The sequence below is a fragment of the Carassius gibelio genome, chromosome B13, assembly GCF_023724105.1.
Source record: "Carassius gibelio isolate Cgi1373 ecotype wild population from Czech Republic chromosome B13, carGib1.2-hapl.c, whole genome shotgun sequence".
Classification (NCBI taxonomy): domain Eukaryota; kingdom Metazoa; phylum Chordata; class Actinopteri; order Cypriniformes; family Cyprinidae; genus Carassius; species Carassius gibelio.
The window spans coordinates 19777323-19799437 of record NC_068408.1 but is presented as its reverse complement, the minus strand read 5'-3'; the positions used below and the strand labels follow the sequence as shown (position 1 = coordinate 19799437).

The window sequence follows — 22115 nt, the reverse complement described above, 5'->3', positions numbered from 1 at the left end:
CTAGCAAACCATGGTTCATAGTTGTGATGTAACTTATGTATGTTATTATTTTTAGTAACAAACCCAAAATGGCCTGCTTCTATTTTCAAGTATAGGTCTCTGCAGGAAAGTAATGGGAGTTACCAGATCAGGGTGTTTCTACACCATGATACCTGATTGGTTGATGTCATAGTGACGTTAGGTTTAGGGGTGGGGTTGGGTAAGGGGGATCATTTAGATTGCATGATTTAGAAACACCCAGCAGTTTGAAAACACCCACAAGGTGATAAACGCCCACTTTTGCACTGCAGAGACCCAAGTCTCTCTATTTTCACTAAATATGTCAACATAGGAGAGAATTCTGCTCTCGTAAAGTAACTTTGTGAGGTCTTAAAAGTCTTGAAATGGTATTATTTACTTCCTAAATGTGACATTTCCAGGTGAATGGAATATTTAATAAGACAAATGTGTAGTATGGGTCTTGATTCTATCCATCGGGAATTGATTGAGAAGTTCAAATGGATTCAGAGGCTTGGAGGGAAGATGTTGAAAGCCAAGATGGCATGGTGATTGTGCCCAAAAAGAATAATTGTTTTAGAGAGTATCGTATTTTTACAAACAGGTTTTCTTTAGAATATCATGCAGACGTGCACCAATGAATCGTGTTCATGACTTTAACTCCAGATGATTGAATTGTCTTGATTACAGTACAGTCCAGCCTTTCAGTAATTAGTTTTTAACTACTTTATTTAAGACAACTGAAAATTTAGACTTAGTTATCCCATTCCCATCACCAACGTTCAATCCCGAAATATCTTTTGGATAGATTACACCATCCTTCCTGTTTTCTTTGAAATGGAGGGAAGTTAACTGGAAGTGTGGGTGAATGAGTCACGACGCACCATGTGCTGTATGTATGGAGTACAGAGCCACCATGATCTGACAGGCAGGAGAGGCGGGAACGAGCACGTGGCCCGAACGCCACATCTGCACCTCCTCAGCAGGCCTGCCTGCCCTTCTGGAGCATTCCACCGCTGCGGTGTAGGATGACAAGGGCGCAGGCAGACTCTCATTATTACCATCAGGAAAAAGAGAAGTCACGTTATGTAACTCTGGCTGTGCTGTTGAAGTATCCGAAATTTGATATAACTTGATAGTCCTGATGTTCTTGGAATTCAAGTTTTGGTTTTAGAATGGTGTGGTGCAGTTCCACAGAACAATTCTTGCAAGAACAAAACTTTTTGGAGTGTATCCCATTCAGATAGGTACAGGTGTGTGGCCCCTCAGTTCCAGCAGACCTGTTTTAGCTTGCCTGGCATTTCCTAATAAGCTAAAGCTCTATTCAAATGAGACTAGTTTTTTTTTTTTTTTTTTTTTTTGCAGATGTACTTTTAGGCCCATCCAAATGTAATAGTGTTTTACTTACATAACCTTAGAGAAATTTACTGTGCAAATTATCTTTTTTTTTTTTTTTTTGGCAGGTTTCACATTTCTTATGAGATATCATGTCTGTGATTCACTTCCCCTTATTTGTTTTGAACGTTTGTTGAATTCTGATACTAAAACAAAATTTATTTTGTTGCGCTGCCTGGTATACCTGATGTAGGACACAATGCGGAAGAAAGGATTACTCACTACTTATATCGCAACTTTAAACCTGAACAATCTGGTGCAAGAACTGATCAGAAAATTGAATCAGAATAGCTTCATTGGCAGGTGTGTTTACTGGTGGTCGACCGATATATCGCCAAGGCCGATATATAGGCCGACATTTGGCATTTTTCAAATATCGGCATTGGCTGATAAGTTTTTCCGCTTGGCCGATGTGTTATTCTGACACTGCCTCTGACTTTTATTTATCTCTCTGTCTTGTTCGTCGTCATCATTAACAGTTCTGTCTAATACAGATAGAAGTCTGTTTAATAATCAGAAAGAATGGTTGAACAAAAAAATTAATGTATACAGAAAGTACTATAATGATTGCTTTTATATTAGGCCTATTAGTTACCCTGGCTTTATTTGAAAAATATGATTCACAGTGCACACAAACTCAGAATACTGAGTGACCTGTTTGTTACAGTGTTTACTTTCTTTTTAATTATATTTATATTAAATATTTATTTCTTTAGTCATCTAAAGTATAAGCATGTTTCTTTTACACATTTACTTTTTAATCCATTGTCAAATTATTTAAAATTTCTTAAATATTAATAATAATTTTAAAAAATCATATCGGCTTCATATCGGCTATCGGCTCCCCTGCTTTCCAAGATATCGGCGTCCGCTGTCAAAAAACACATATTGGTCGACCACTAGTGTTTACATGTGCGAGGCATTTGTTTTTGTGACAGAAGCTTCCACAGTTTAACATAATGACGGTAGCAAGACAAAAAACTCAAAATAAAACAAATAAATAAATAGGGATAACAATATACAAACTGACAATTAGTATGTACAGGTATTACAATCGACAATTTAGTATGTTCGGGTATATTACTGTATGTGCAAATTCAAAATATAAACTATGTTTGTTAGAAAAATAAATATATAATTGTATAAATAGTGTTGTGTGTTCCAAAATTATTGTCAAGTGTTCAAAAGATGGATTGTCTGAGGAAAGAAACTGTGAGCAAGTGTGCATGTTTTATACTTGAGTGTGAATGTTTATGCTTATGTGCGTGCTTGTGTGGTCCGCTATAAACATTTAACTACAGCCAAACGCGTGTTCCTTCGTCAGAATTGCACTGGATGAATCATCCTGAATAAATGAAGCATGGGGCTCTTCCTGTGCTTGGCTGTTTAAGTGTGTGTAGTTGTGTCTTCTGTGCACAGAGTTTCTCACTTGGTCTTGGTCCTGATGGTCTGACAGCTACTGGCTGCCAAAGCAAACTGTAGATTCCTTCTGCCAGCTCGTGAAGGTCTTTTTTTTCTGCATTCCCAGAGTACAGGAAAATATACACATGGACATGATAAATAAAATACCTATTGCAAATCCCATAACTAAATTTTTAGGCCACTCAATTGAACTCAAAAAAGTTTTTAAAAATGTATGCAGTTAATCATGGCCATTGACTCTTTTTTGGTGCTGTCAGAGCAAACCAAGCTTAAAATACCACTTTTATGCTTTTGCGAAGTCTACTTTTACTGCTACTACAGGCAACATGCCTTGCCAAACCACACTCACTGAAAGCAGACAGCACAGAATGAGTGGAGCTGTTCACAGAGGACATGTCCATGTATCGAAAACAGCTGGATAGAGCCCAGCAAAACAAAAAGTTCAAAGTTTAACTACTTTTAACTTCACAGCGTCTTAAAGACAAGCTTGAAAAGCTGAAAAACAGCAAGACCTGACTTGAATTTAATTAGTCTGATATAATGTAATTCGATGACGATTTGGTTTTGACAGCCTTACTTATTGAATGCTGTCAAACTCTTGAAGATGTTTTTATTGTACTTAAAACTGTCTGCACAAAAAGAGAGACAGAGAAACAGATCTACAAGTTTTTTGTATTCAACCACATGTTAAAGCAAGTCCATGTGAAAGCTCCTCTCCTCTCTCTTGCTAATTTAGAAAATAACTTGTTCTTAAATATCTGTTACTGTGGTTAGTTTAATGTCAAAGTGTTTGCCTGGATTTCTTACTTGGACATGCTATGTAGTGCTCTATCTTAAAGGAATAGTTCACCCCAAAATACAAATTTGTTGAAAATGTGCTCACTCTCAGGCCATCTAAGAGGTAGATGTTGTTTGTTTCTTCATCTGAAAAGATTTAGAGAAATGTTGCATTGCATCTGCAGTGAATGGGTGCCATCAGAATGAGAGTCCAAACAGCTGATAAAAGCATCACAATAATCCACAAGTGATCCACATGACTTCAAACGGTTGCTCCTGGGTAATACATTAGTCCTCCGTTCATAAAATTATCTAAAATTGATCAAGTACTGTTTGCAATCAAATATTGTTCTAAAACAGCTGTAGACACATATGCTGGTGGTTTTTGATGTGAGTGGACAACAAGGGATGAACTGAATGGGGGGGGGGGGCATTATTGTTTATGGATTTGCATTGTGGCGACAGTTTAAAGTTACAACACATTGGTGAAAGATGGATTTGTTTTTTACAAACAAAAGTTTGTGGTCAGCATTTTCTCCTGGACGATTAATGCATCAAGTGTATTTCCATGACAGGTCACATTACCACAGTCTCATCCCTTGTGCTTGTTTCCCACAAGACTAGGAAGCTTTCGAGAGCTTTAACTGTTGTCCTTCAACCTGAGATGCACATTACACACCTTACACATTACAGAGCTGAGAGCATGTCCTTGTCATAATGACAGTGCAAGTAAGCAACGGCAACAGCAGCTCAATATTTAGACACTGAAGTGAAGGGGAAGTGTTAGCCTTAGGGGAACATACAGGATATCATTTGCTGAGATAATCAGTGGTTCGCTGACAAAGCCTGGAGTTGATTTATGGTTCCCTAATTTCCTCCTGCAACACTTGATACTTGGCTTTTGTTTGTGTGTCAAAAAAAAAGAAGTAAAATAAATACAGGGGAAGTTATTGAAAGGGATAGATTGAGGGACAGTGACATATATTGTATGCAGCTAAACTATGCAATACTAGAAGAAATTTTGGAAGAAATTAATACTTATAACTAGCTAAGAGCCTTTAAATTGTCAAAATTTTCATTGTCAACACTGCACACACAATCAGCATGTTAGCATGATTTCTGAAGGATCATGTGAAATTGAAGACTGGTGTAATGATGCTGAAAATTCAGCTTTGCAACACAGGAATAAATTACATTTGAAAGTGTATTACAATAAAAATGGTTATTTTAAATTACGCTAATATTTCACTGTGTTTACCATCATTTTGATTAAATAAATGAAGTCTTGGTGGAGACTTAGCATAGGAGACTTCTTTTTAAAGTGTTGCATATTCCTTATATTATAGTACTTTTTATTGCATGATATTGACTTTAAAGCATGATATGGATTTATTTTAACTGACATTTTCCAGGTATTAGAGACCTTGTTTTGTGTGGTTTCTAGTGGAGTTAATGGGGCTCATTGTAGTTGTGGGTGTTCTGCTGCCCTCTGCTGCTGATGTGTGATGTGGCATTGTGAACTCCTCTTTCTCTGCCTTCAGCATTCAGACCACACAGTCATGTGTTAGCAAGCACAGCATAGCTTGCAGCAATAGAAATGGAAATCCTGCATAAACAGCAATTTTCTTGTGTAACCCAGTATGTTCCATGACAATTTCGGGACTGTTGATTTATAACTGACCAGATCCACCTAGACTTACTGTATACAGTTTTAACCCAGTTTTCATTGTTTCAAGTCAATTTTGATTTTTTTTTTAAATCCAAGAGATGTGGCTATTTTTATAAAGGAAAAAGCACTCCAGAAAGTTTGGTTGTGGTTTTTCCTCTTCGAATATAGGGAAATGTTTCTTCATGGTAACCATGGATTCCCTCCACACCAGCTAAACTACACCCTCAGTATGTGAGATGTTTTTAATGCTGTCTGTAGTTTGATTGGTGAATCTGTGCTCACTGTTTTCTGTCACTGTGTTCCTCACAGGTGGATAACGCTAAGGTTCTTCACTATGTTGGAGCAGGGGTAGCCTTCCCCACCAGTATGCTGTTTGTGTGTCTGCAGTCTGCGCTGACCTACCGCCTGGCGAAGACTCAGGGAGAATATAATTTGGGTCATTTGCGCCTCTTTATGACCCTGCTGGCCTTTGTGGCCCTGGTGCTTAGTATCCTTTACACTATCACTCATTCTCATGTTATTATATTGTATATTTGTATTAGGATTGTGAACCAGTTTAGATTAGGGCTGTCATAACATCAGATTTTCACTACATGATTAACATTGACACAATAATTAACAATAATTATATGAATGCAAGAGCGTGCATAAAGTCTGAGCTTTTTTTTCTTCAAATCAATATAAAATTCTGTCCTGCTCTCCCACCATTTCTCAAACCAACATTAAAACAATTAATTGTTTTTGTATGTGTTAATGTCATTTGTAAATACTTATGTAAAAATATTAAATATGACAAGTGTAGTGGTAAATGTAAAGGTAAATTCAGTTTTAAAATATCGATAACACTTTATTTTAAGGACCAATTGTCCCTCTTAACTAGTTGTTGATTATCTTTTTCTAGCTTATTGGCTGTTTATTAGTACAGTTACTAATTTATTAGTTTAGATTTATTAGTTTGTTAGTAGTATTAATAGTATTAGTAATTAATAATATTGTATTAATAGTATTATTTATTGTTATTTATTAGTATTTTATAACATTTTAGAACCCATACCTAAACTATCTTACTATTAATAAGCAGCAAATTAAGAGTTTATTGAGGGAAAAGTCGTAGTACTGTTAGTAATTAAGTGTGAACTGTTCCTTAAACTAAAGTGTGACAAAAATATCAAACACTGATTTTAGATTTTATACGCATTATGTGCATTAAATATGTACAAAGCCCCACACATGATATGCAAGAAAAAAATAAATAAATAGTTCCCTCGATGTACAAAAATGTGCACACGATTACTATTTCGTTCCCTCGATTTATAAATTGTGATTTACTAATTTGTTTCCTTGATTTGCTAAATTGTGTGCACAATTTACAAATTCTTTCTCTCGATTTGTAAATCATGTGCACAATTTATAAATCGAGGGAATTAAACAGTAAATCATGCACATAATTTAGCCTACTATTTTTTTTCTTGCATGTCATGTGAGGGGCTTCATCAATATGCGTTAAAATGCACAGAAACTGTGGCATAAAATAGTTAAATAATGTAATAATTTTGTCCCACTTTACATAACATAAGCGAATTTGTCGAGTGGCCTGAACTTTGTAGCGAAAACATTTTCTATGATGTCAAAAAAGCACTAACAGCATTTAAAAAATTATTAATTCTGACAGCTGTATTCTGTAGCTGTTATTTTTTTCATTGGTCAGGGTTAGTGTTGCAATATACTCAGATAACATATTCCCACAATGGTCGAATATCCTGTTGTATTCAGCTTTCAAGTATTGCAATGCTTTTCTTTCTCAGTCACTGAGTTCATGCATGCTCTTCCTGTAATGCAAACGGGCCTGAGCATGAGTTTACAGTGTTCACTATGATTCCTTAATGAAACTTTCCTCAGGCGGGGTGTTTTTCGTCCAGGAGAGTTTTGTTCTGCAACATGCATCAGCTATTTTTGAGTGGGTCTTCTGTGTCATTATTATGCTTTTCTACGGCACCTTCGCTTTTGAATTCGCCGGGATATCTAGTGACACAATGATGGTGCTGGCCCGAGGGCAATCTCTACAGTCCGTAAGCCGAGACCACAAAATGGAGTCTCTTGCTGGGGCCAGTCAGCACCAGTGTGAGAGCCTGTCCATACTGTAACCTCAGTGTCCTGTATCTCTCTCAACACTAGAAAAAAACACTACAACTGCAGAGTGAAAGTAACAGAAACTGGACATGGCTCTCATATACCTTTGCCAAAGAATCCAGCTCAGATTTTGCACATTTTCGAGAGACTTCTTCACTCTCCAGGGACCTTTTGAATCGCACAGCTTCCATGCTGGGAAAAACAAAGATCATTGCCTGGATGTGTTGGAGTTTCAATTAGATCTCATTGTGATTTTTAAGTATCTGCATTACTTGGATAAAAGAACTACAGACTACATGCGTCCATTGGTGAAACCAGAGGACCACTACACCAATGGTGTAGTAAACTAAACCGAAGCCTTTTGAAACCATCAACACTCAAGCATTTTAAGATAGTGCCTCGAAACAGATGCTATTGTGCCAATTCCAGACAATGGATCCCAAAATGCTGATGTTTTCTGTGCCTTTAGGTTTTTTTCAAAGGCGGAGATGGCTAAATAACATTTTATTGTCACATATCTCTGCTGTCTGTTAATTGATCAAGGTTTTTAATTTTGCCTTAATCACTGTATGCTGTCTGAAATTTTTTCAGATGATTGTCATTAACAATGTGCCTTAAACCAAAAACCAAATAGCGATATTTAATAGAAATGTACTGTATGTCCATAGTCAAGCTGCCTTGAATACATAAGGCATGTTTTTTGTGTGTTTTTTTTTATATGCAGCAAATATTATGCTGGTTGTAAACAACTAAGCTGAACGAGATCAGCAAAAACCTCTCGTGAAACAGGCGCATAAGCTTATCACATTAAGTCGCCAGTAATTGGTGCCATTCCAGATGTCATGTTAGAGTCTATGAGTATTGCTGTGCATTGTGACCAAATGTAACTGAGAAGAGAGTTTGTCTTGAGGTCAGTGTGTTCATAGCTTTCCCTCTTTCTGACGCTGTAGGAATTGTTGTTGTGTGTGTGTGTGTGTGTGTGTGTTGGGGTTTTATGGGAGTTGGTTACAAGGAAGCGTCTTGAAATGAAAGACTGAGTTTTCTCAGAAGCTGCCCTTTAATGTAAAGGGTGACTAGTTTAGGTGTTCTTAGATGTACAGTAGGTCTCTGTGAGCTGTTTTTTTTTTTGCAGACAAAATTACTTGCAGCAGGACTGCAAGTTCAGAATTGATTTTGTTTTGAAAAACAGATGCAATTTGGTTTACATCGGTCAAATGTTTTCACATTACCAGCGTGACAAAAAAAAAAATCATATTGTTCCTCAATTACTATCAAGGGAGTTTTGTCATTTAATTTGTCTGGATAATAGCCATATTTATAATTGATCCTACCCGTTGCGTCCTGAAAACATATTTCATGTCGTTTCAGTTTACTAATTCACTTCGCTCAGGAATTTCAGACCTGTCTTTTGCTTTCACATATCTTCTCTCTGCATTGAAGACTGCGTCGATCCACCAGATATAAGTAAAAGTTTGACCATTTCCGTTACTTGTGTAGAATAGTTCCTTCATAGAGAGCTTTATTTTGCTTCAGTTGCATCTTGTAATACTGTTAACCTCATAATTTGATTTGCTTTGTGGTTTAAACCATTGTCTCGGATATATTTCTGATATTGTTTAAAGAAATCGTTAGTCCAAAAATAAAAAAATCACTATATAGCCACTTTCATTTGGTTTCAAATTCAAATGCTGTTACGTTTCCCGTGGAAGTAAAAAGAAGATATTTGAAGAATTGTTGTGCAGCTCTGTTCCTCACTGGACAATTCACACCAATGACCACCATAAAAGTAGCTCATTTTGTGTATTTCAATTGTTCAGTTGTTCCAAACAACCAGCATCTTCCAAAGTTTGCAAAAATTCAGATTTTGTGTTCCACAGAGACAAATAAATAAAGATGTCAATGAGGGTGAAAATTTCATTTTTGACTAGTCCTTTAAAAAACAGTTAAAAGTCATTTTTTTCTGCATTACCTTTTGCCTAGACCTGTGTTCCTTCATGCATTATCTATTTGTTTGCTTAATCTTGGACTCTGACAGTCAATAGCTATACTGCTGCAAACCTGCTGTCATCATTCAACAAGACTCTGCCACACATCAGCATTTAATGACATACCAGATAGCAAAAATAACGTGCCTTTGTTTCAACCAGAGATTGGAGAAATGTTTTGGAGTTTTAATGGCAGGATGTGTTTGATTGTGCTGTAATTTTACCTTAAAATGTATGGAAATAAAGCAGAATCAGACATTACACTCATTAACCTTTTCTGTGAATGAACTTTGCTAAAGTCATGTAGACTGTGTCACACAATTCCTGTTAGTAGTCACCATGGCCTTCGAGTTTGTTTGACTTATCAAGTGTTTCGCTTCAGCTTTTGCTGACCTATTGCAAAACTGTGTAGTAGACATATTATTTGCACATAATGCAACATAATGGAATGATTGGATGGCATATTAACTCACAAGCGAGTCATTCATTGTTTAAAGACATCCATACTGACACCATACATATATGAAGAATTTTCTTCAACTTTAATTATTCACAATTATTTACATGTCAAATTCTTAATTCAATCTTAAAGACAAAAGTCGAAAATCTGAAAGAAAACAGTAAGAAGTTGGTTTACAGTGTTTGTAAGGGTTAATGCCTCTGTTGAACTCCCAGAAGTCTAAAGAAAATAAATGAGTGGCTTTCACACACATTTCAAGTGTGCAACATAATCTGGCTTTGTTCATGACTGAAGTAGGCTACACACACACACACACACACACACACACACACACACACACACACACACATATGCTCACTCTCCAGGGGTGACAATTAATGTAAGACCAGCACAGGATCTGTACACGTAAACAACAATATTCTCATAGTATCCCTCTGCTATTATCAAACATTATTGAGATAATGCAGTCAAAAAATGAAGCATAATAAGATAATGTTCTTATGATGCAAGAAAGAGGCACACAAATTAGACCCTTTTAAGACTGTAAATATATGATGCAAGGAATATGTTTCTCAGATTGTATAACTTATAAAACCTAAAGCTCCCAAATGGTCCACAATATGCTTAAAACTCTTCGCAAAACACACTGCTGTAACAGCCACAATGAGAAACTGACTAAATAGTTAATTTGGCTCATAAAAAATTAACAGAAATTACAGTGTAGTAAAAACTGAATAATTATGATTTAAATAATTTTAAGTAAGATGAAATGTGTTTTTGTGAGGCACTAGTGGCACCAAACAGAATTGCACTGCAGTTTTCCCAAGCTCTCTTCCATTGATCAGAAAAACAGATATTCCCGCCCAAAACTCTCGCCAGTGTTGCTGCTGACAGAGTAATGTTTTGATAGCACCACAGACTCACAGTACTTACACTTTTTAAGGTAATCAAACTATGAGCTGATTACTTAAGGTTTTCTCCCTATTCTAAGCTGGTATATAGGCTAGAACGCACTTTAGCTTTAAGGAATGCAGTGTTGCCAATTTAGTAATTTTGTTGGTAGAGATTTAGTAACTTTTCAGACAACCCAGCAACAAAATTTGCTATTTAAAAAAAAACGTTTTTGGCAACTTTTAGCAACTTTTGTAAAGTGACTCTGATAAAAAAAGGCACATATTTTCATCTAAATGACATAAAAACATGAAACCATTGAACAGCCAGCCAGTCAAGCAGCACATCAGCCTGGAGAGAGCTGGAGAGAGATGCCTAACAGTACAAACATCAACTGTGCATTAAGTTGCTAGTTCCAATTGGTCAATAATAAATGCACATTTATCATTTGCTTCTACAGCATGTCATTAGCTTGTATATATAACTGTTGTCCAGTTAGGTACACTGTAAGAAAATTTGCTCAGAATGTGCAATTTTACTAATTTTACTAATTAGAAAATACATAAAATGTGTAGGCTAACTGTTCAATAATTTTATGTTGTAAAAAAAAAATCTGATCATAAAGATATTACTTGTGACTTTTAAAAATTACAATACTTTATGTTTATGATACTTCTATGAACAAATAACATTTTTTGTTGAGATTTGAATAATGTCGTTGTGTGTTTTGTGTCGTGGTTATGCAGTGACATCATCGTGCAATGACGTCACAACGTCATTTTACAACTTTTAGCTACAAATCGATCTACCTTTAGCAACTCCCCCTGAAAATCAGTTGGCAACACGGAAGGAATGATAGATTGTCATGAGTGTCACGGTATCCTTTCACGACAGGCTTCTAAATAAAAGACCGGATTTAATTGATCAATCTTGACATTTAGCCTACAGTATATATATATATTCGTCTAATCTGAAATGTAGCATATGCGGGAAGAGAACTAAGATCAGCTGAGAGAGGAACGCCTGAATGACTGAAGGTAAGACTCGCGCGCCTCTCGGTTTAAACCTTGAGATTCTTGGCCATCTCCCAGGGGAACTCGGATCGGCCAAAGTGACCGTAGCACGCGGTGCTCTGGTAGATCGGTCTCTTCAGGTTCAGGTCCCTGTCAAGTAGAAATTGAGCTTGTTAGATTTTCACCAAACAGCCATTGCTTCAATCCTACTTACACCAAAACTGTAATTAATTAAAAAAAATTAAGTGCATCGTTACTTTTTGAAAGACGCTTAATGCATTATAGAACCACTTTTTAGCAAGTATAGGTCTCTGCAGGAAAGTAATGGGAGCTACAAGATCAAGGTGTTTTTACACCATGATACCTGATTGGTTGATGTAATAGTGACGTTAGGTTGAGGGGTGGGGTTGGGTAAGGGGGATCATTTAGATTGCATGATTCAGAAACACCCAGCAGTTTGAAACCACCCACATGGTGATAAATGGCCACTTTTGCTCTGCAGAGACCTAAGGCTCCTTTTTAGGCGTTATTGGTGGTTGCGATACTCCCCCTGGAGGAAATATCTGGAAATGTCATGTTTACATATTAGCCTACTATGAGATTGACCAGGATTGTAATCAGTGTATTTTTGAGTTTTTTGTTTCATGCACATATTTTTAAGAAGAAAAAGTTCATGTTTTAAGGGGAATTCCAATGGGTGTAATAGTTTTTATAGTTTTTATACCAATGGGTGTAGTATAATTTTTATATATATTTGTCTATATATATATATATATATATATATATATATATAGACAAATATATAAAAATTATATACTATACTATACTATATAGTATGGTTTATAAGCTATTTTCCTCATTGGGAGCAATAATAATAATAAAATAATATAAAATTACTGGTATTACTTTCCTTGTGGGGATATTTGGAAGGGAATACCAGGCGCGCGCACACACACACACATTTGTAATATTATATCTTTGAATCTGTCCAAAATAGTGCAAACATGTGAACTTGAACTAAGTTACATGCTCAAGTGAAAATAATTCACAATATTGTATTACAATAGTGTCCTCATTTTTCCATTATTTCACCTAACCCTGATCGTAAGCCTAAAACATATATTTCCTGAAAAGTTATCCCTCAGTTCTGATTGGTTGATTGTAATGTTGTTCCAGGATCAACAAGGATGTTGATCCAGGAACATGTTGTACTTGGTGAAATCACGGTCACTATAACATAGTGTTCATGTAGCTCAAGTAGTAGAGCATTGCGTTACCAAGCGCAAGGTTGGTGGATCAATTCCCCGGGAGCACATGATAAGTAAAAATTGATAGCCTGCATGCACTGTAAGTCGCTTTGGATAAAAGCATCTGCTAAATGCATACATTAAATTTTTAATTTAATAACATTACATGGCACTTTTAAAAACAATGTTATAGCATTTAAAAATAATCCTTAATTACCCCTTATTTTAGTGTACTAAATTCCACATAAATATTGCTTCCCTCCCTCCATTTTAACTCACCTGCATAAATTACTGAACTCAACCATTGTGTTTTAAGGCTGAAAAACATAACATTTTGTTTTCCTTCCCTAAAGTAGAAGAACATAATAAGAACGTATTATCTTATTGATTGCTTACCTAACAATGACACCTGGTCGGAGGTCAAAGTTCTTGTTGACAATCTGTAGCAACTCCTTCTCAGTTTTTTCGGATGAGTCGTAAGTGAAAAGGGAGATTGAGAGAGGATAGGCGACTCCAATGGCATAAGACACCTACAGAACACATTAAATATTCATGAACCTGCTCCAGACACCAGCTGACCCCATTAGATTAAGGATCCAGATCAAATTGGTAAATAATGTGGATCAGTTTTTTTGCCTAGATGTCAACACTTTTGTCTTACCTGAACCAACACTCTTCTGCACAGTTTGGCCTTGACCAGAGACTTAGCCACCCAGCGTGCAGCATAGGCAGCAGAGCGGTCCACCTTGGTGTAGTCCTTTCCAGAAAATGCTCCACCACCATGAGCCCCCCATCCACCATATGTGTCCACAATAATCTTCCTACCTGTGACACCAGCATCTCCCTGAAAAGCAAAGATTTTATAAGGTTTAAAAAAAAGTTCTACATCCTGATGTAATTCCTAACTAGTTATGTTTTTCTGTGAAAAAAAAACAAAGGGAGAATTTTGTGAAGAATTATGAAACAGCTTTTCCCCTCATAGAAGTTTGTCTAGTCTGTGTTAGTGCAGATTGGAAATGGCTCACTATGTTCTGCTACAATGAACATGAGAACCAGTGTTGTGGTGTCAATGAAATTGGCGCGATAGCTTTGATATGCAGTACAGTAGGTGAAGATTTTCACTGAAAAATTATTTAATTTTTGCGTGTTCCTCTCACAAGGAATAGTATTCTTTGTATTGCTTAAGAAGACTTGGAATATAGTAGTGCACAAATTCTACTATGCTTGTTGTTGTTTTTTTTGATAAAGCTGCACAAAGATTCTTCAAAAACTTTCATTCTGTAGAAAAAAAAACTGCATAAAGGTTTAAAACAACATAAGGGTGGAAATGTAATCACAGATTTTTAAAAAAAAAAAAGAATGAAACCTTTAAAATTCTTTATACAACAGTGTTTCACAAAACCGTTTGAACCATAGAAAGTGCTCACCTGAGGCCCTCCGATGACAAAGCGTCCACTTGGCTGCAGATGGTAGACAGTCTTATCGTCGAGATATTTCGCTGGCACCACAGCTTTGATGACCTTCTCCTTCAGAATGCGCTGCTGCTCCTCCAGTGAAATGCAGTCGTCATGTTGGACGGAGATGACCACTGTGTGGACACGCAAAGGAATCACAGCGCCGTTCTCCTGCTTGTAGTGCACAGTGACCTGAAGTTGTGGAAAACATCTGAAGTCATCATTTCAATTGACATAGGGAATGCGAAGGACGTTTCCTGCTGTATGATCTGAAAATGGCAGAACTTTAAAATAGACCAGAGGTTTCAGCTTCCTGAGAGCTGCCCAGCTTGAGTTGCTGGCATGCTCCTGAGATTGACGGGTGCACAGCCGTGTCCTCTGTTCCACTGGGAAACGCAAGGCCCACCTATTGGCCAATGTGTTGGTTCAATGAACACTCAGCTGATAAGATAGCATGGTCAGTGTCAGTCAGGGGGCTTTGAACCTGCACATTGTGGCTCTGAAGACTCAATTATATTTTATATATGCAAAAATAATCACTTTTTTTTTTTACTCTACATATAATATTTAGGTTTTTCAGTCTTATTTTGCTGACCTGAGTTTTTGAGTCTGGGCGGAGCCATGGGATGGTGCCATCCCGCCGCAGCTCAGCCATTTTGGCATTGAGTTTGTGAGCGAGGACAATAGTGAGTGGCATGCACTCCTCCGTCTCATCAGTGGCGTAACCAAACATGAGCCCCTAAGACACAGCGGAAATGCAATATGAGGATGTTTGTCTCAAACGATGTGCTCAAACACATTTCTGCACATCCGTTGTGTTCGGACCTGGTCTCCAGCTCCAATATCTTCCTCATGTCTGTCAACGTGGACACCCTGCGCTATATCAGGAGACTGCTGCTCGAGAGCCACCAGCACATTGCAGGTTTTATAGTCAAATCCTAAACAGATGGAAGAGCAAAGAGTGGACATGTATGGTGGATGAGTTAGTAAAGATTTGAAGTACTAAGCGGTGTACTGAAAATCTTAATTTGTATTGATCCTGACCTTTTTCAGAGTTGTCGTAACCAATGTGTTTAATGGTGTCTCGCACAACCTTCTGGTAGTCAACGTTGGCCCGAGATGTGATCTCACCACAGAGAAGTACCATGCCAGTCTTACAAACAGTTTCTGATGATTAAAACAACCTTAATCAGTCCAATGACCCCCGACAAAGGAAAGTTGTCATTTTATAATCCATGGCTAGGTTAGAAATGGAGATGTTATCCATTTAAATGCCCTTGAAACTGAAAGAGTACAAGAAATGGTAACTCTATAACTGCACGAGAGTTATGATAAGTGACCAGCTGTTGGAATATAAACTTTCAAACAATATATTGACAGACATGTTTAAACAGAAAGCCTTTATTTTGTTTGTGATTAAAAATGTTCACTCACCACAGGCCACTTTGGCATCTGGGTCCTGCTTCAAGTGTGCATCAAGAACTGCATCACTGATTTGGTCACAGATTTTATCTATTAACGAAATCACATCATTATGAAACAAAGTTATGTAAAGGCTCAGATGAAGGTTCAAGTGTGGGGTTAGTGTTATAACACCAAAAAGTTTCAGTTTAATGCCTCTCTTGTAGAAAGTTTGTAGGACACAGGAATCCCAACAAAAAGCAAAACCTCAGCTGAGCAGCTGGAGGACAATACCAGTGGTCCTCTCCTTTCAGAATCGTTCACTCAGTCTATATTTGGGCTGCTAGCTTAGGCAACCATTTAGGTGAGTTACATCAGAAAATACACTGTCCAAAACAACATCTCAGGTGATAATATGAGAAAAACAAGTCGAATCTATGATATCGCTTCAGTCTGGAGCATTATGGAATAGATTTTTTTTGTGCATCTTGCACATGCACACCTATTGATTGATCTGCTGAAATATGTGCTGATGGGAGATGTTTAGCAAGACTCTCATTTTGTTCATGTGAACCAGACAGGTTAGTTTGCACTGTTGCAAAACTTGTCTAGGAGGAACCAGACCGGATTAGATTAAAAGTCATTAAAACTTATTAAGAGTCATTAAGTTTGAAAGAAGCTTTGAAATATGTATTGTGAAATGCACTGTGCCAGTCAAACTGACTTAGCATTTTTCAGGAGTGCAGCATTTGAAAATGTCTACAGCACTTTGGCCTTGCAGCATGGCATGAGAGAACCGCAATATGGTTGATAAGAAATGTGAGGTCTGGCAAGTTCCCACATGAAATAGAAGGAACTACCGAAACAAAACCTGTTGGCAAGCAGGTGCACCTAAAATTGACTCACTATATAGCCATGGGACGCTGTCATAATCAAACCATTCACTGTATCAGTAAGTTCAAAACTGCATAGTAAATATAACTGAGAAAAGCCTCCAAATGATATGCAGTAATTTAACACCTACTGTATGTAAAAGTCATGACCCCTAATTGACTATTTTTGTCTACTACATTTTCACTGCTAAATACCAGATAAGCACATGGTACTGTGGAAGTTTTTCTACTGAAAGTGTGAATGAACCCCATTGAACTGCTGCTTAAGCAGCTTACTTCTGTACGAACTGCTGCTAAACCAGCTCACCACTTCTATATCCGCCAATGATTTGTCGAGGCAGGTGAATTAGTCCAGTACATGTTTTTTTAGGGTTGTTCTCCATGCAAGCACCCCGGTCCAGAATGCAAATCTGTATTAGTGCATACTACAAACTTTAAATGTATAAGTTCAGATTAAAAAAATCACCTGGATGCCCTTCTCCCACAGACTCTGAGGTGAACATGAAGGATCCGTCATCATGAACATCATTCATTCCTTCCATGTTTGCCAGCAACTGAACAGATCTTCGAAATCAACAGGACAAAATAATCGATCAAGTACTCAGAAATTTTCCTCCAGCTTTGGCTAAAGCAGGCCAAGTATGCAGAGCTCCTTATAGTCCTGGGGGTATAGAAGAAAGAATGATAGAAAGAAAGAGAGGTTTGCAGATCGATCACAGACTATGTAACACACAACCTCGTCTCGAAGCAAGTTTGCCCCTATATATGGCAGAAAGAAAACACACACACTAAACTTTACTCACTCTCTCACTCACAAACATACACACATACACACACGTGTCATGTGAACAAGTGGGGCAGACCATTCCAGGGGGTGTTGGTTAGGGGGAGGAGATTCAAACTTTCAGAAACTCTCTTTTAACCCCTTCTGTGCTCAGCTCTGTCATAGGAAGGTTTCCTAGGGGTGGGATGGCTGCTGCTCTCAGTGGACACTTGTGGGCTAGAAATCATCCTCAAAACATCTATACACACACACACACACACACACACACACATACATACATACATATATATATATATATATATATATATATATATATATATATATATATATATATATATATATATATCTATATATCAGGGCAGGAGTGCTTACAAACAGACCTGAAGGTGATTAATGATAAATTTGTGGAAAAGTTATGTCCAGTAATATCAAATCTAAAGTGTGGCGTGGTGAAGTTAACTGCAGATGTGATTGGATAATACAGCACTCCTCTCGTTTGAAAAAGTGTGTGCTTGGCTAAAATTTATTCTTTGTGGATGTGTAATAAATGCATTGCAAAACCCTTTAAAAACATAATGGTTTTATATATAACAATCGGGGTCTGTTCCAAGACATGCCGTTGTGATCTTTGTTAAATTTTTAACTGTCTTGAGTCTGCTTATTATAATTTTTTTTTTTTGTCTGCATTCTGCAGTCAATTGTAGATTGAAGATTTCCACATTCTCAATTAAAAGTTCATTTTCAAAGCTTCAAAACTGCAATATTGGTCAAGCCAGGATTTTACCAAATGTTAAAAAGTCAAATAAGGAAGACCTAGTGGATCAAAACTTTGCAAAATTAATGTAATAATTGTTACAGTGTACAGAATTTATTTGTATACATTTTATTTTGCTGCTTCATTCTATAATTTCATTTATTTGATTGATTTGCCCACCACTACATTTCTCTTAAAATCTTAAAATATTTCAAGAGCTTTAATACATGATTTTGAGAATTGTGGGCAGGATTGTGATCTTAGTTACTCTCCAGTTCTTTAGGTGACCACGCATGGGATTAAACCTTCAACCTTTATGCTTGAGCAGAAAGACAAACAAAATCTATAGGAACCTATGTGAATGACCTAAATAACTACTGAACTGGCTGACCTGTGATGGTGGACGGCACAGATGCTGAATAAATGTATAGATGCGTATCTGTGAACAGATGTGTTTAACTTAAGCATTATAATATTATAATTTTTCAGTTGGTGTTAAATGAACAATTTTTTTTTTCTCATGGCAATGAACAAATGAGTCAATGAAGTGAGATGGCAAGACAAAGGTCAGTTTCTTGTTGAACTCAATATGTAGCATAAAAGATTAACTCTGAAAAAACAATAACAACAAAAACATAATTAGGTCCTCTGACATTTTTCCACTGAACAACTGAAGACAATTATTTCAATAATCATTACAATATAAATTAATTAACTAAACATAAAAAAGACTGAAAATGAGCATTGATTCTTTTTTTTTTTCATGTAAACTACACGCTGACAAACAGGTGAGCACATGAGACCTTATATTTTGGACTATGATCCTTTAGCTATGAGTAGATATGTGGTAGCTGTTCAGAGATGGCCCAACAATCTGGTCAGAAACAAACTCAACCAAACAAGATGAGAGAACAAATGCAAGTAGGGAACAAATGCAAATCCTGTGTATTGTGTGTATGATTGATCCACTCTTGAATACACACATGACAGAACTATTCATGTCCATAAAATTTCCTAGAAATATAGACCTATCCATTATCCTGACTCCAAGATCTGTTCTTGTTGGAGTTATAGTTTCATCTTCAAATGAATTTGGTTTGACTCAGAAATTAAAGACTTATGCTTTCCTTACTTAAATGAGCCTAAATAGTGTTTAATTGTAATTGTATATTAAATGTTTGGTCACACTTTAGTCTGGGGATCGGTTCTCACTATTAACAACAACTTTCGCCACAATAAACTCTGATATTGTTGCAAAGTTAGTATAGGTAGTAATTTAGGAGTGGGGTTAAGGGAACTAAAAAATGGTCATGCAGAATATGTGCTTTATAAGTAGTAATAAACAGCTGATATGCTAGTAATATGCAACTAGTTAATAGTGAGAATTGGTCTGTAAACAAAATAGTTACCAAATGTTTATTGTGTATATATGATATTCAGTATTCTAGTTCTCTCATTGAGCCTAAAATTCATGTACAATAATATATTAGGTACTGAAACTCAAAATTAATTAATCCCTAAATGATACTAATTTGTGACAACAGCTATATCTTTTGGCATAAGGATGTGACAGGCTTTCTAGATATGACTTTGACCCATTCGTCCGAACAGAGTTTACTGGGATGGCCTAAGTCAGTTTTTTTTTTTTAAACGCCACAATTTCTCAACTGGACAGTGATGGGGTCAGCTGTAGGACATTCACCTTTTTTCATGTGTCACCCGAGTGTTCAGTTGTCCTTGTGTTCGAGATCATTGTCCAGCTAAAAGATTAACTTTCTCCCACGCTATAGTTTCAAAAGACTGTGGGACATTCTCCAGTGGTATTTCCATAGATTCTTGCTTGATTTCAACAAGACATATAGTCGTTCTACTAAGGAATGTCATCATTATATTGTAATTTGGATATTTTATAGTCTGGTCATTGTTTGGATTTTATTTTTATTTTAATTTTTTTAAAGAAAAGCTTGTTTTGTGGTTATCTGACCACAAGAGCTTGCTAATGGGCTTTTTGGCAAACTTCAAATTTGGCTTCTTCTGTATCACTCACCCACATAGGCCTGTTACGCAGAGCTTTGTCGACTGGTGCAGCTTTCCAGCAACATCAGTTTCTGAACTCTGTAGCTTGTTCAAAAGAATTACTGACTTGTTTGTGGCTTTGCTTACAGGTGTTATTTTTGTGGGCATTTATGAGTGTTTTATTCTTTTTATTCATACTTTTCAACCAGGTTCATTCATTGAAAATGGTAATTTAATCATCATCCCTTTATTTAGAATATGATTCCAGTTGGTGTGGATGAGGTGCATCATTTCAGTTTGCTCGGGAGATATTGTTGCTTCTGCTGCATGCAAGAGAGAGAATTAATACTTTTACATAATAATAACATAATGTGTAATGCATAACATAATATGTTGAGAGATAGAATATATTGTATATAAAAACTGGATAGATGCATTTGCTTTAAATCTGTTTGTTAGTCTTTGTATCAAAATGATGTAATTATGGGAGAAATACACAGGTTGAAAGGTTGAGGTTAGTTGAGGTGACAAGCATCTGTTTATATTTTGTTACCGCTCTCTTGGTATAAAATGTACGTGGGTGCTGCTGGTTGGTGTACGGTGATAAACACAAGTTGTCACCTGCCCTGCCCTGCCCCATTTTTTTTTTTAAAGGTAAACTCTTTTGATAAGCACGAAGGAGTGAAATGCATCAGCCAATGGCTAACTGAGACAAGGATGTTTAGGAGGTGGGGTATGTATGCTTTCAGCTGATTGGCCTGCAACCCAGAAACTCTTGAAAGTGCTCCAGTGAGGTGGACCTAGGTGAACTTTACAGCTGGTTCTGGGTGTGAAACCTAAACTGCTTCTTGGATTTGAAACGGCGCCATCTATTTATGACCTTTCATTATGCATAACACAATAGATCAACTAACTCATGCATTCTCCACCCCGACAACCACTGCCATCTCATTGGTGCTTTAGAGCCTTCAAACTTAATCAAGTCACTGTGCATGAAGCATTGGAACACAGATTAATTATTTTACAGTTATTTTCATTCAAAAACACAAGCACTCTGTTACTGCTTCATTGCCATTACTGTAATAATCAACTAGAAATACTGCAACCGCAGTTGCTACTATAACAAGTGAAGGAGGTTTCCCACGTTGGCTCGGCGGTCGGCTGGAATGCAACAGCTGCAGAAGAGGGTGGGATGTTGGGACAACTTTCATTTCAGCATATTCCAGCCTACAGCAGCAACTGCCCTCTTTCCCTCTCCCCTAAAAATAACTATTACCAGCAAAATAGAGCTGGCCCAGATTCACTAACCTAACTGTATCATCTTACATAATCAAGTTCCTGACACATGTAAGAAACACACCTGGGACTGTGCTAATGTAGTGGAAATAGCTCTGGAACTCATGAAGGACAAACTTACAAATTTACAGAAAGGCGTGACTCACTTTTAACAATATATAACTTTATGGCTAAGTTTAGCGTGAAAACCTCTATACATGTACACAAATGTAATGTATACAAACTAGAGCCCGACCGATATGGATTTTTGGGGGCCGATGCCGATATTAACTCGAAAAGAGCCGATTTATAAGCCGATATTTTGATTTTGAAAATAAACTGGATATTAGACCCATTTCCTATAAGCTGCACTTACATAACATTCAATGGCAAAATATCTGCCTGTTCTATGTATGTGGGCTGTATAAACCATTTTCCAGAAGGGATTTATGTAAAAAAAAAGCCTTAGATTACGGTCTCAATCACTAAACAATTGCACATCAAAAGTATATATTTTTTAACGATCAAAAAACAGTCTGATTTTAAACATTT

General features: G+C 36.8%; 2 protein-coding genes across 3 annotated transcripts in view; one reads left to right on the top strand and one right to left on the bottom strand.

Moving 5' to 3' along the window:
- Nucleotides 1–9642, top strand: part of LOC127970227 (transmembrane protein 150A) — a 29770-nt gene extending 20128 nt beyond the window's left edge. Inside the window, exons 7-8 of the mRNA XM_052572605.1 lie at nt 5570–5747; nt 7160–9642. Of these exons, the coding sequence (XP_052428565.1) occupies nt 5570–5747; nt 7160–7404 (423 nt within the window). The 3' untranslated portion in view covers nt 7405–9642. The remainder of the gene's footprint in view (nt 1–5569; nt 5748–7159) is intronic.
- A 252-nt stretch (nt 9643–9894) lies between these two features.
- On the bottom strand, nt 9895–17545 carry LOC127970226 (S-adenosylmethionine synthase). 2 transcript variants are annotated; one of them, XM_052572603.1, is made up of 10 exons: nt 17201–17542; nt 15875–15952; nt 15485–15607; nt 15266–15378; nt 15036–15179; nt 14414–14632; nt 13648–13830; nt 13383–13516; nt 10164–11889; nt 9895–10133 (listed from the first exon to the last, which is right to left on the bottom strand). In XM_052572603.1, the coding sequence occupies exons 1-9, from the start codon at nt 17274–17276 to the stop codon at nt 11787–11789; spliced, it is 1173 nt and encodes a 390-aa protein (XP_052428563.1). In that variant the 5' UTR covers nt 17277–17542; the 3' UTR covers nt 9895–10133; nt 10164–11786. The 2 variants fall into 2 exon arrangements, with proteins under 2 accessions (XP_052428563.1, XP_052428564.1); XM_052572604.1 differs by lacking the exons at nt 9895–10133; nt 10164–11889 and having other exon boundaries at nt 13379–13516; nt 17201–17545.
- Between the last annotated feature and the right edge of the window lie 4570 nt (nt 17546–22115).

Coding starts and splice junctions, on each gene's coding strand:
- LOC127970226 (XM_052572603.1), bottom strand. CDS start 17,276: ATGGAAGGAATGAATGATGTTCATGATGACGGATCCTTCATGTTCACC. Junction 15,180..15,265: donor ATATTGGAGCTGGAGACCAG/GTCCGAACACAA, acceptor GCTGTGTCTTAG/GGGCTCATGTTTGGTTACGC. Junction 13,831..14,413: donor TTGTCATCGGAGGGCCTCAG/GTGAGCACTTTC, acceptor TTTGCTTTTCAG/GGAGATGCTGGTGTCACAGG.